At 43.3% G+C, this 10,743-nt stretch overlaps 1 protein-coding gene across 1 annotated transcript; it reads left to right on the top strand.

The window, feature by feature from the left end:
- The first annotated feature begins 1,884 nt into the window (after window positions 1-1,884).
- On the top strand, window positions 1,885-10,481 carry SLC30A10 (solute carrier family 30 member 10). Its single transcript, XM_032989187.2, has 4 exons — window positions 1,885-2,473; window positions 2,969-3,052; window positions 6,602-6,838; window positions 7,587-10,481. The coding sequence occupies exons 1-4, from the start codon at window positions 1,969-1,971 to the stop codon at window positions 8,060-8,062; spliced, it is 1,302 nt and encodes a 433-aa protein (XP_032845078.2). The 5' UTR covers window positions 1,885-1,968; the 3' UTR covers window positions 8,063-10,481.
- Window positions 10,482-10,743: the final 262 nt, after the last annotated feature.

Here is a 10,743-nt window from a genome sequence, read left to right on the forward strand (position 1 = left end):
AGAATTAATGTATATTTTGTACAGGATTAAGGATGCTCCAGCTACTGTATTATACATTTTCCTAAAATAAGAACTGCTGGAAATTCTCTTCAGTTCTATGCAGATGCAATGAGCTGGGCTTCAGCGAATTTTTTTTTTTTATTGTAAATGAAGTACCAGAGGCAGAATTTTCTATCATTAATTATAGAAAAGAAGATATAGCCTGTCATTTTAAAGTTCATATCTAATAGACTATTTAACTTCCTATAACTCCTATATATTTTTCTTCTTTTTGTTCTACCTATGTCACGCATCTTTTTATTTGGCACAACTGTTTAAAATCTCTCCTGCTTGTGTTGGTAGATGCAACTGTAGAGCAGAAATGTGTGCTGATGTAAATTATCCTATCTGCTCCCACTGTTGTGTCTGTCTTTTTGGTAAGGTTCTTTTCAATACATCTATTTTATGCATTTGTTAATTTTAAGATTGCAGAGTACTTTCATCGCTTGGGTATTGAATGTGTGAAGGACATGCACAAGAATCTCCAGTTAATTCAGAGTTGTGTGTGTTAATCCTTGCAGATACATGGGAGATTATCCCCTGACTGGCTACTTAAATCTGCTCCAGAGGTTAAGATATGTTTTGGGTTATATGCAAGAAAGGCTGTGGTTGTATACACAGAACTTAGGTGGAATTGAGAGGCCTCATTTAAAAAAGGTATCCAAGCAAGAGCTCAAGCTCCATTAGCAGCAGTAATGATGCAATTGCTTCAGAGTTAGAACAAAGAGGAAATTCCCGAGACCTTTAATGAATTTCTGGTTGTAGAGAACATCACCTTTGGTGGGAGGGACATGATAGTGTTTATTATCTGATAGCGATGTATACTTTGTCAGGTGTGGTGAAATGTTTGATGTCGTACTTCAGGGTGAACTGTAGTTGCCGAAGCAGCAACCCCAGCACCGGTGTGCCTCTGGCATAACTGAAATACTGCAGACTCTCGCGGGATATCATTTTAAGGACACTATTTTCTTCAGGTCTTATGTCTTTTATTTATTATTTTTTGGGCTCAGTTCTGTTATTGAGGACCCCATACAGGATGACTTAATTTCCCAGCACCTCCGTTGACTATTCAGTCGGTCCCATTATCTTGAAATGCCGCATTAGCGGTCTGGCTCTGTCCTTTTGGCATTTGCACGGAGGGGTGCCACTTTCCCAAGAGCTGTTGTAGCAAACAAACAAACAAAAATCACCTGTGAATACAAGACAGAGGTTTTACTCACTTACTATGCTTCTTCTTGACTATTCTATAGGTTGGCAAAACGCTTGAAATTTCTCACAGGACGATGATACATTCACGCACGCTGTGTTGACACACCTTTTTTAAGGCTGGCGGCAGGGAATCACCGGGTTCAATAGATGGCACTCTACCCTTCGATTTGGCGCTTAAGCCACCAGTAAAGCACCAAAGGAGCGCGATTACTGGACCTGCCACACAACTTCACCGCCTTTGGCTCGCGCGGCGGTCCCTGCCCCTCCCCCCCCCCCGCAGATCCCGCGGGGCGGCCCTTCGGCTTTGCCTGGATGGCTCCGCCAACCCACGCGGGACCCTTCCCAGCCGGCGCGCCAGGTCCGCGCCTCCCCACGGCCGCTTCAATGGCGTGTTTCTGCCGCGTTTGCCGCCTTTCGTCTCGCCCGCCCTCCTTCCTAACGGACCCGCGGGGGGCGGCGGGGTTCCCCGCGGTCCCCCACGGAGGGGAAAGGGGGGGGGGGGGGGGGGGGGGCGCGCCGTGGCGGCGGGGCGGGGCGGGAAGCCGGCGCCCTCCCCGTGGGGCGGTGCGGGGCGGTGTGGGCGGCCGGGGCCCTCCCCGCGGGGCCGTGGCGGCGGCGTTAAGGGCTGAGGCGGCCGCACTTGTTGCGGGCCGGCGGCCGGGCATGCCCCGGGGCTAGCGGGGACGAGGGGCGCCGGTGGGACCGGCCGCCGCCATCGCCATGGGGCGGTACTCGGGGAAGACGTGCCGCCTCATCTTCATGCTGGTGCTCACCGTCGGGTTCTTCGTGGCCGAGCTGGTGTCGGGCTACCTGGGCAACTCCATCGCGCTGGTGTCCGACTCCTTCAACATGCTCTCGGACCTCATCTCCCTCTGCGTGGGCCTCTCCACGGGGCGCATCGCCCGCCGCAGCCGCCGGGGCCCCCGGGCCACCTACGGCTACAGCCGCGCCGAGGCGGTGGGGGCCCTCAGCAACGCCGTCTTCCTCACCGCCCTCTGCTTCGTCGTCTTCGTGGAGGCCATCCTCCGCCTCGCCCGGCCCGAGCCCATCGACGATGCCCAGCTGGTGCTCATCGTTGGCACCCTCGGCCTCGCCGTCAACCTCGTGGGGCTCCTCGTCTTCCAGGACTGGGGGGCCTGCTGCCACCGCCGCCGTCGCCGCCACCCACCCGCCGTGCTGCAGGACGTGCCCGGCGGAGCCCCGACGGGGCGGGTGGACGAAGCAGGTGCCTTCTGGCTGCCATCCTCGCCGCCTCACCGCCCACCCTCGTGTCCTGCACCTCTCCCACCCCTTGCGCCCTTCCCCGTCCCCCCCTGTCATCTCTGTCCCTCGCGTTTGTCAGGCAGAGCCCACCGAGCTGCTGGGCCCGTCCTCTGGGCCCTTTCTGAGCCCCAAACCCACTCGTGGGCCCCGGGGGGGGGTGGGTTTCTCTAACCTCGCTCAGGCACCCGCTGCCGCCTCTTTCACCTTGTGCTTCGCACCGGGCTGCTGGGCATCCCCTCGGGATGGGGGAAGGAGGCATTGCTCAGAGAGCTGCATGGAAAATGATTTGGCTTCTTGTTGTTGTTGGTTTTTTTTTTTGTTTTTTTTTTTTTTTTTTTTTTTTTTTTCCTGTTTGTTTTCTTCTTGTCATTTTTGAAATAAGTTGGTTTTGAGAAGGTTGATGTTTTTTCTGTTTGTAGAACTTATACACAACACAGCGTTTCTTCTTTGAATGCAGGTGATTCGCCAAATGACCAAAAAAGCCCTGAAGAGGGGCCTGAGAAGAGAAAAGAGAAAAAGTCTGAAGCCTTGAATATCAGAGGTACAGCACGGGGGTATACTGCTAAGATTATATTAACTTTAAAGACTTTCTGGTTTCCATTTCAGATTGTTTTCTTTTTCCATTTTTTTTTTTTTTTTTTTTTTTTTCAAATATCGGTTAAGAAATGGAGCAAAAGCCCAGGACTCTTCTATGTATACCGACCCAGTTATCTTTAGCAAAAAGGTTTTGGTTACATGAAATAGCATAGATAATAACATAATACTGTGGTGCTGATTTAGCTCCAAGCGTGCTCACATTTTGATTTTAATTCTTTAGAGGAGTGCAGCTGAACTTTTTGGAAAGGAGGCAGAGCCTACTGCACTAAGCTTGAGTCACTAGAGGCCTTATAGAAGGTAAAGCAGGTAGCTGTGAGGCACTTCTTGGAGTGCCACTGCTGTAGTAGTTGAGCAGTTTTCAACTTTCAAATGTTTTGGGGCAGAAAACAGGTTTTGTTTAAATCCCGAGATTGATAATGTTTTGTTGTTAGCTCAAGGAAAAAGGCGCTGAAACTGGTGCTTATGTGCAGTGTTTTTCCAGGTCTTTGAACTGTGAACCTGTCCCTGTGACAGGATCAGCCCTTCTTAGGTTGTAATTCAGCAGGTCTCTGGGTACCTGTGGAGTGAAACAGTATAGCTACTTCTAGGAATAAATCAACCAAGTGTCTCCCCCTCTCTCTGTAGGTTTTTATATGCATACATGTTTAGATACCTATTCTGAACAGAGCCAAAAGCAAGTATCTTTGAGTATATTAACCATTGAGTTTGTCCCCAAGGAAAGGGCTGTCAGAAAGCTGAAACAGAATGGAAGTTTCAGGCTTCTTATAGTCACCTATCAGCATCTGATATTCCTCCAAAGTTGTGTAAATTGGCATCATATGAATTCAGTTTAAGAGGTTGACACGGCAGCCAGGTACCTGTTTGGTTGTGTTGATTTTTTTTTTTTGGTTGTTGTTGTTTGTTTGTTTTTGTTTTGTTTTGTTTTCGGATGCATGTCTGTCTGTCTGTCTGTCTTTAAGAGTGTTTTCAGAGTTAAACAATTGTGTCTGTAAGGGAAGGCACTTTGGAAATCAAACCATCTGCTAGAGCCACAATACTTTCCTGAAAGTCTAGAAATCGGTGTCACAGGGTATTATGACACTATAGTGGTAAGATTATTGGAGCAGGAAAAGCAAAGTGTCACTTTCAGGGTTGGAGGAGAGAATAAGAAACCGATGGGTATGTTTTAGAGAAGGCCTTACTTGTCTGAACAACAGTGCTTGGGCATAATGATGATGGGAACTTTCAAAAATGTCTGAAGGATAAGGAGTTTTGTATCAGTTATTTTAAGACACCTGACATCTTTGATTTTTAAAAAGAGGATTTTTCTAAGTGCTACTTTAGTAGGTCATCTTTGCAAAATCTATTTTGACTGTCCTTACAAATATTCTTTGCTTCTGTAGCCAAAGCTACAGATATGTGTCTTTAAAATTCTGATTGAAATCTACGTTTTTCCTTTGAAGTTAGTTGCATGGCTATACTTACTTCATAATTGCTTGGCAAAAAATTCTGTACATCATAGAATTGGAGCCTCCCTGAAAAACATGGCTGGACAAAATGGGTTGACAGAGGAACTGCTTCCTTGATTTTAAAAGTGGTAGGAACAGGAATCCATATATTCTGCCTCACAGGATTAATTATTGTAGTGTAAAATTATTCCTTTTACTTAAGGGTATGCAGGGTAGTTCAGACTTTCCAACACAAGCTGTTGGAAACAATGTGTTACCTATGGTCTTACCATACTGCTTTATTTAATAAAAATTAATTTTCAGTTCTATCTTATAACCACAGCTGTTGGGAACTGACAGGGGAATGGGTTCATTTCTATCTAGGCCCTCATCATGTGATGTGTAGCCAAGACATACATATTTATAATGTTAGTAATGTAAAATAAGCATTTTTCAAATTCTGTAGTCTCAATTCATAATTTATCAAAATCCTGACATACTTTTTTCTTAGCTCAAAAGAAGACTTTCTGAAACATTGTCCTGTTATTTTTAAGCTGTGCTTTCTAGTTAGTTGCCTTGGAAATCGCATCCTGCCTGTCCCTCTTGTTAGTGCAATAGCTGATAGCCCATGCTGAATTGGGATTATTTGTAATTGAAAAGGAAACACTGCAACACTGTTAAGAGGAGTAAAGCTCTGTGGGAGTCTGCCAAATGGGGCAGAATATGCCTGATGCCAGCAAAAAGAGCTGGACTCACTGGAAGCTTGTACTTTATCTGACCCAAGTGATTCAGAGGAACTCCAGTGGTTACTGCCTTTGCTTCTCACACAGGAGATCAATGGTCATGCACAGAGCTGGCAAGAAACAACAGCACAGGCACAGCTCGAGGTGTAATCCAGTGTCCGGTGTCACCAAACAGTCAAAACTCTTTGCTGTGGTGTTAGTGAGTTTCAGAGGGAGCCTCTTACAACTTCTTCAGCCCAGTGGAAGTGATTAAATTGGATTGAAGCTCTTGAGAGTGCTTGTCATAGGGATGTTAAAAGGAAATGGTCGTTTTATTCTCTCACAGACTCTGAATAAACAGTATTGACGAAGAAATTAATTTCGTATATTTAGAGATGTAATGAATTGGGCATGGTTTGGAATGAAATCTGGGTCTGAATGGTAAAGACTGACAAAACTGGAGTGCATATGAGCAATGACAGGAAGAGAGACAATTATGGAAAGTAGTAACGAAGGAAAAGAGGAGTTCTTAGATTATTGTAAATTCATAGCAAGAAGGCTACTTTGGTTGTTGTAGTTGAAATGGCAGCTAAAAACGTGTTATTATAGGAGCCTGTTTCGTGTCTTTACCTTTTGTGCAAAAACGTATCTATAGATGTAAAAAATGGTGCCCAGCGTTCCTCTCGATTTATAGTCATCCAGGCACGTATTAAACTGTGGCGTCCATGTGACTGACTCTTAAACCAGATTCTGATCTTTTGGGCGTCTGAGGACTAGTAGTGTTGGTGGGACAAGGTTTACTATGTCTAGTAATCAAGCTTGATCTGAAAATTGGAGTTTGAGGGCATTTGGAGCCGTAGGGATGGGTTTAGGTTTCATTTAGGTAATTTTTCAGATTTCAACAGTGTCATAGAAGCTGATGGAGGAGAATGGCTGTTACTGGGGGTGGTCTGTGGCGCTCTCAGCTTCCAGGGTAGAACGGACAGATTTAGTCATCAATTTTTAATTGAGAATTGAGATTTAATGTGCCAGGATCTCTTAATAATCTGCAGACATTTAAGCAAATACATCTTACGTTGCCATGGCATTGCAGTTGGACCGCAGTTGCTAGCATACCCTACATGCTTAATAATGCATCCCACTTAAGCAGCTGTGGTTCAGAGTCAGTATTTCCTTTGCTGTTTTGTTCTGAAAACTGCTATTGAAAACTTTGGTTATGATGTTAGTGCCTGGAATATTGCTTTCTTCGTGTCAAGTAAAACAGACCTGAAAAATGCAGCATTACTGTCCTCCCACTACCCAAAAAAACCCCACCACTAATGGAAATTGTGCCATTTGTTTCAGGTGTTCTTTTGCATGTTATGGGAGATGCACTGGGATCTGTGGTGGTGGTAGTTGCTGCTACAATCTTCCATGTACTTCCTCTGGGGAATGCTCCATGTAATTGGCAGTGCTACATCGATCCAAGCCTGACAATAATTATGGTGTTCATCATCTTGTCTTCTGCGTTCCCACTTATCAAGGAGACTTCAATTATTTTGTTGCAGATGGTTCCCAAAGGTGTTAATATGCAACTACTCAGTAAGTAAAATTTGTTGTTGAAATGCTATTAATTTTAATGATATACTTCAATGCATATGTTATTTCTGGAATGACATGTTTGGATTATTTACTCATAATAGCACTAAATTCTCAAGAACTGGGAGAAATAGTCACATGCCTGTGTCTTAGCAACATGACTCAAATCTCTCTGGATTAGTTAAAGCATGTATTTTGGGAATGTGGTATTCCAACAATACATCAAAAATACCAGGCCTTGAGCTGTTAATGCTTTGTGTGGGGTGTTTGTGAAAGAAACAACATTCAATTACAGTATTTCCCAACCCTGCAGTGGCTTCTTCCAGAACAGCTTAGACATTTCCATTGAGGTTGGTTAATTTTGAAGCTCTCCGGTGTTGTTCATGCTGGTTATTTGTGGGGTAGCACTGGTTGTTTCTGGAATTCCACCATGCTCAGCGTTAACAAAACCAGAAGATGTGGGGTCTTGGCCAAGGAAGTGGTGCTCTAATGTTACTTCTGTGAACAGCTGCTGGTCAATTGTCATTAGGGAGCCTGAGGGATGGGTGAACCCAAAAGGAAGGGTGGCCTACTCATGTGGTCATCTGGAGGCTGAACTGAAGGCAGCTGTGAGTAGACATATTTTACTAAGTACAGCTCTTTTTAAAAAGATAGTTTGGAGACTGCTGCTTTCAGATAGGGCTCTTAATGAGAAAACTAGGAATTAGCCAAGACACTGAAGCCTCTAATATCTTTCTCTTATGTCTTCCAGCTGACAGACTAGCTCGTGTGCCAGGGGTTAGCAGCCTTCATGAGGTGCATGTTTGGGAGCTTGCAGGTGGGAAGAATATTGCTACTCTTCATATCAAGTGCCAAACCCCTACTGATTACCAAGATGCTGCTTATAAAATACGGAAGGTTTTCCACGAAGCAGGGATCCATTCTGTGACCATCCAGCCTGAGTACATTGACCACAAGACCTCTCAGCTACTGTGCAGCTCACCCTGCATCTCAAAAGCTTGTGACTCTCAGCTGTGCTGCAGTCAGCGGGAGCCCCCCCTGGCTAAAACTAATGGCTATACTGAGAAAAACGATAGTTGCCTTTCTGCACTGCATAAAGACAATGGTTCCAGTAAAAATGATGTTGAAATCCCTATTGAGCACCCACTGGCAGAGAATAGCGTTAAAAACGTGAAAAATCGTGACGTGTCTGATGACAAATCACAGTTGAGCAGTACACGACTTTAGGCAATTCCCTCTACTCTGCATAGTGTTTTCATAGAACAAACATATCCTGGCTGGGAAGGGGGTCATCAGTGGTTGTAGCTGAAGTTGGTGTGTCAAAAAGATTTCTATGCTTTAGCTGTAAACCAAAATACACCTAAACCCCCCTTGTATCTGAAATAAGGATTAGTATTTCCACAAAGGGTATTGCGTTCATCTAAGATTTTTGTGATACAGCCTAACCCAGTTCCTTACCAAACTACGTGTGAATTTCTGCCGTTAGAGTGGATGGGGTGTGTTGCTGTCTGCACTGATGCTTGCAGTTAATGGCCAGTGGCACTGGGAATGAAACTCTGGCCTTTTCTGCTGCAGCAAGCTGTTTCATGAAAGCCCTGTGGCCAGTTAATGATTGTACTGGGCTGAAGTACTGTATATTTATAAAGGGCTTCAGTAGAGGTGCTTTACTGATCCTTAAACCCCATTTTTGCATAGACAGTTCATGTTTAACAGTAATGTTTGTGCTTCTGGCCAGTGGGGTTTGTGCATGAAATTATGAGTGTCTGAGGGGGAGGGGAAGCACTCAGGAATTTTGGCTTGCATTGGTTCTTTGATTGACTCCTGTATTTAGGGACACAGCAGAAGCTGGTTTTCCTTCTCTACTCGTAATGCTGGAGTCCTAGCTTAATCATGGATAAGTATGCTGAAGAATAGACTTCTTGTCATGAAAGCAAAGAAATAGCACTAACATTGTCTGTACTGATTCTAGCAAATGGAAATGCAAGCAATCATCCAAGTAACTTTTCTCCTGTTCACCGCTGTGATTGTATAATTTAGTCTTTTTTATTTTTATTTTTCCTCTTGACAACAGAACTTAAAATAGCCACAGTCTTAATTCATCATTGTGCAGGATGATTACAGTGTCTTTAACACTGTCATTATTCATGCTGAATAAATAAGCTAATGTGTTTATTATGAACAGTTAAAATCCTGCAATTCTATTATTAAGACATAATTCAATATCGTATTAATTAAGAAAGTCCCTTTAAAGTTTTATATGCAGTATTATCACTTGGAGCTTTAAAAAAAATTACAGGGAATTTTTCCTGGTTGATTCTCAGTTATTTCGTGTTGGTTTATTTCAAAGGTCTAAGCCCTTGCCTTTGCCCTGCCCCTCCTTCCCCTGCCCAGAGGTGTATTTCAAACTCTATTTAGTGAAGCAGTTCCATTATCTTTTTGCTGCTTGCTCTTTTTAAAGGTGTGCAAGGGTGCTCTAAGGAAAACAAGATGATGTGCCCTGTCACCAGTGCTGGATTTAGGTCAGGTGTGTTCTCCAGGTTTCTGGGAGAGGAGACCCACTACCTGATCCCCACTGAGGGTAGTCCTTAGCCTCACTGGCTATGCAGATCAGATCCAGAAGCTTTCAAGTACATACTGTTGTCAAAAGCAGCTTTTCAGTGGTCTGTGTGGCCTGGGCAGGCTGTTTTATTCATTTATTTATGGGGACACCTTTATAAAATAGTGGTGTCTACCTCAGTGACACCTTAACAGAAAGGGCAAATTGATTTCCTGCCTGGGCTGGGAAAATACCAGGACCTCCCTGTAAGGCTGGTTTGAAAGCAGCCAACACCTTATTAATAAGGACGATTACATTAAGTCAATGAATATTAAAACACACAGCAGGATATTTTGCTGCTTGGAAAGTATATTTACTGAAGCAGTGATTGCAGTCTAAATAGCACATTTCTAGATTTGTAGTTACCTCTTTTGAACAGATTCTTGGGTGAATTAATATATTTGATAGCCTTCCATTGTAGGTTTGTATTATATAAATTAAACTATGTGTTAGTATAATTGAAAGCTTGATCCTCCAGTCTGTTTGATTCTGTTGGCAGCAGCAGAGGTGAAAGCAGCAGGATCTTGCTTGGCAGTTACTGCACGAATTAATGTAAATCAGGAAACATTTTAAGAATTGCTCTTTTAAAAGCGTGTGGCAGAAAGTAAGATGGCCCTTTCTTCTGGTTTGCTTTTTTTTTTTTTTTTGTCCTTATTTTCATCTATGATGATGTTTAAGTGTTGAGGTTTAGATGTAAATAACAAATATATTTGTAGGTTTTTTGAGAACTGGAGTAGAAGGCTCCCAAAATAACAAAGCCTATGGGAGAACTTGCTTTCCAGATACCCTCTAAAACAAGCGCTCTTTCATAATTATGCATTTGTGTCTTAAATCAGGTAATTTTTTTATATATACACTTTATTAAATGGTTGAAAGGTGGAATGGCAGTATTGTTTACTCTGGAATTAGGGAAGAGTATGTGTAATGCTAGGGCATTTGACAAAATGGACCATCTTTATCCTTCCAGTGTTTGTTAAAACTGTGGTTTTCAATTTTGTAAGCTTTTAAAAGTGTTGTAACCTGAAAATACATTGAAGTAACATTCTTAAACTTTTTTCTTGTCATGTACTGTAATTGTTGTCTGTGAATAAATATGAAAATACCAGGGATTATAGAAATCTTCAGGTCTAGAAAACAAGCAGATTTAAAATTTACTTTATTACTTAAACAAGCAAAACCAACAGAGCTATGTTATTGATGAGATGAACCTCGCTTTTTTTGTATACAGACTTTCAGGGTATTCAGCTAAATTTTCTGACCAAGTATCCTTGCCTTCCTTTGAGTCCTGCAACAAAATATTGTTCTCCTCTTT

Source organism: Tyto alba, unplaced genomic scaffold, assembly GCF_018691265.1.
Source record: "Tyto alba isolate M040663 unplaced genomic scaffold, T.alba_DEE_v4.0 Super-Scaffold_16, whole genome shotgun sequence".
Lineage (NCBI taxonomy): Eukaryota > Metazoa > Chordata > Aves > Strigiformes > Tytonidae > Tyto > Tyto alba.

What these genes read in the sequence shown, in the direction of transcription:
- SLC30A10 (XM_032989187.2), top strand. Translation starts at nt 1,969, where the DNA reads ATGGGGCGGTACTCGGGGAAGACGTGCCGCCTCATCTTCATGCTGGTG. An exon ending in GGGGCGGGTGGACGAAGCAG is followed by an intron (nt 2,474 to 2,968) that starts GTGCCTTCTGGC and finishes CTTTGAATGCAG; the next exon opens with GTGATTCGCCAAATGACCAA. An exon ending in TGAAGCCTTGAATATCAGAG is followed by an intron (nt 3,053 to 6,601) that starts GTACAGCACGGG and finishes CATTTGTTTCAG; the next exon opens with GTGTTCTTTTGCATGTTATG.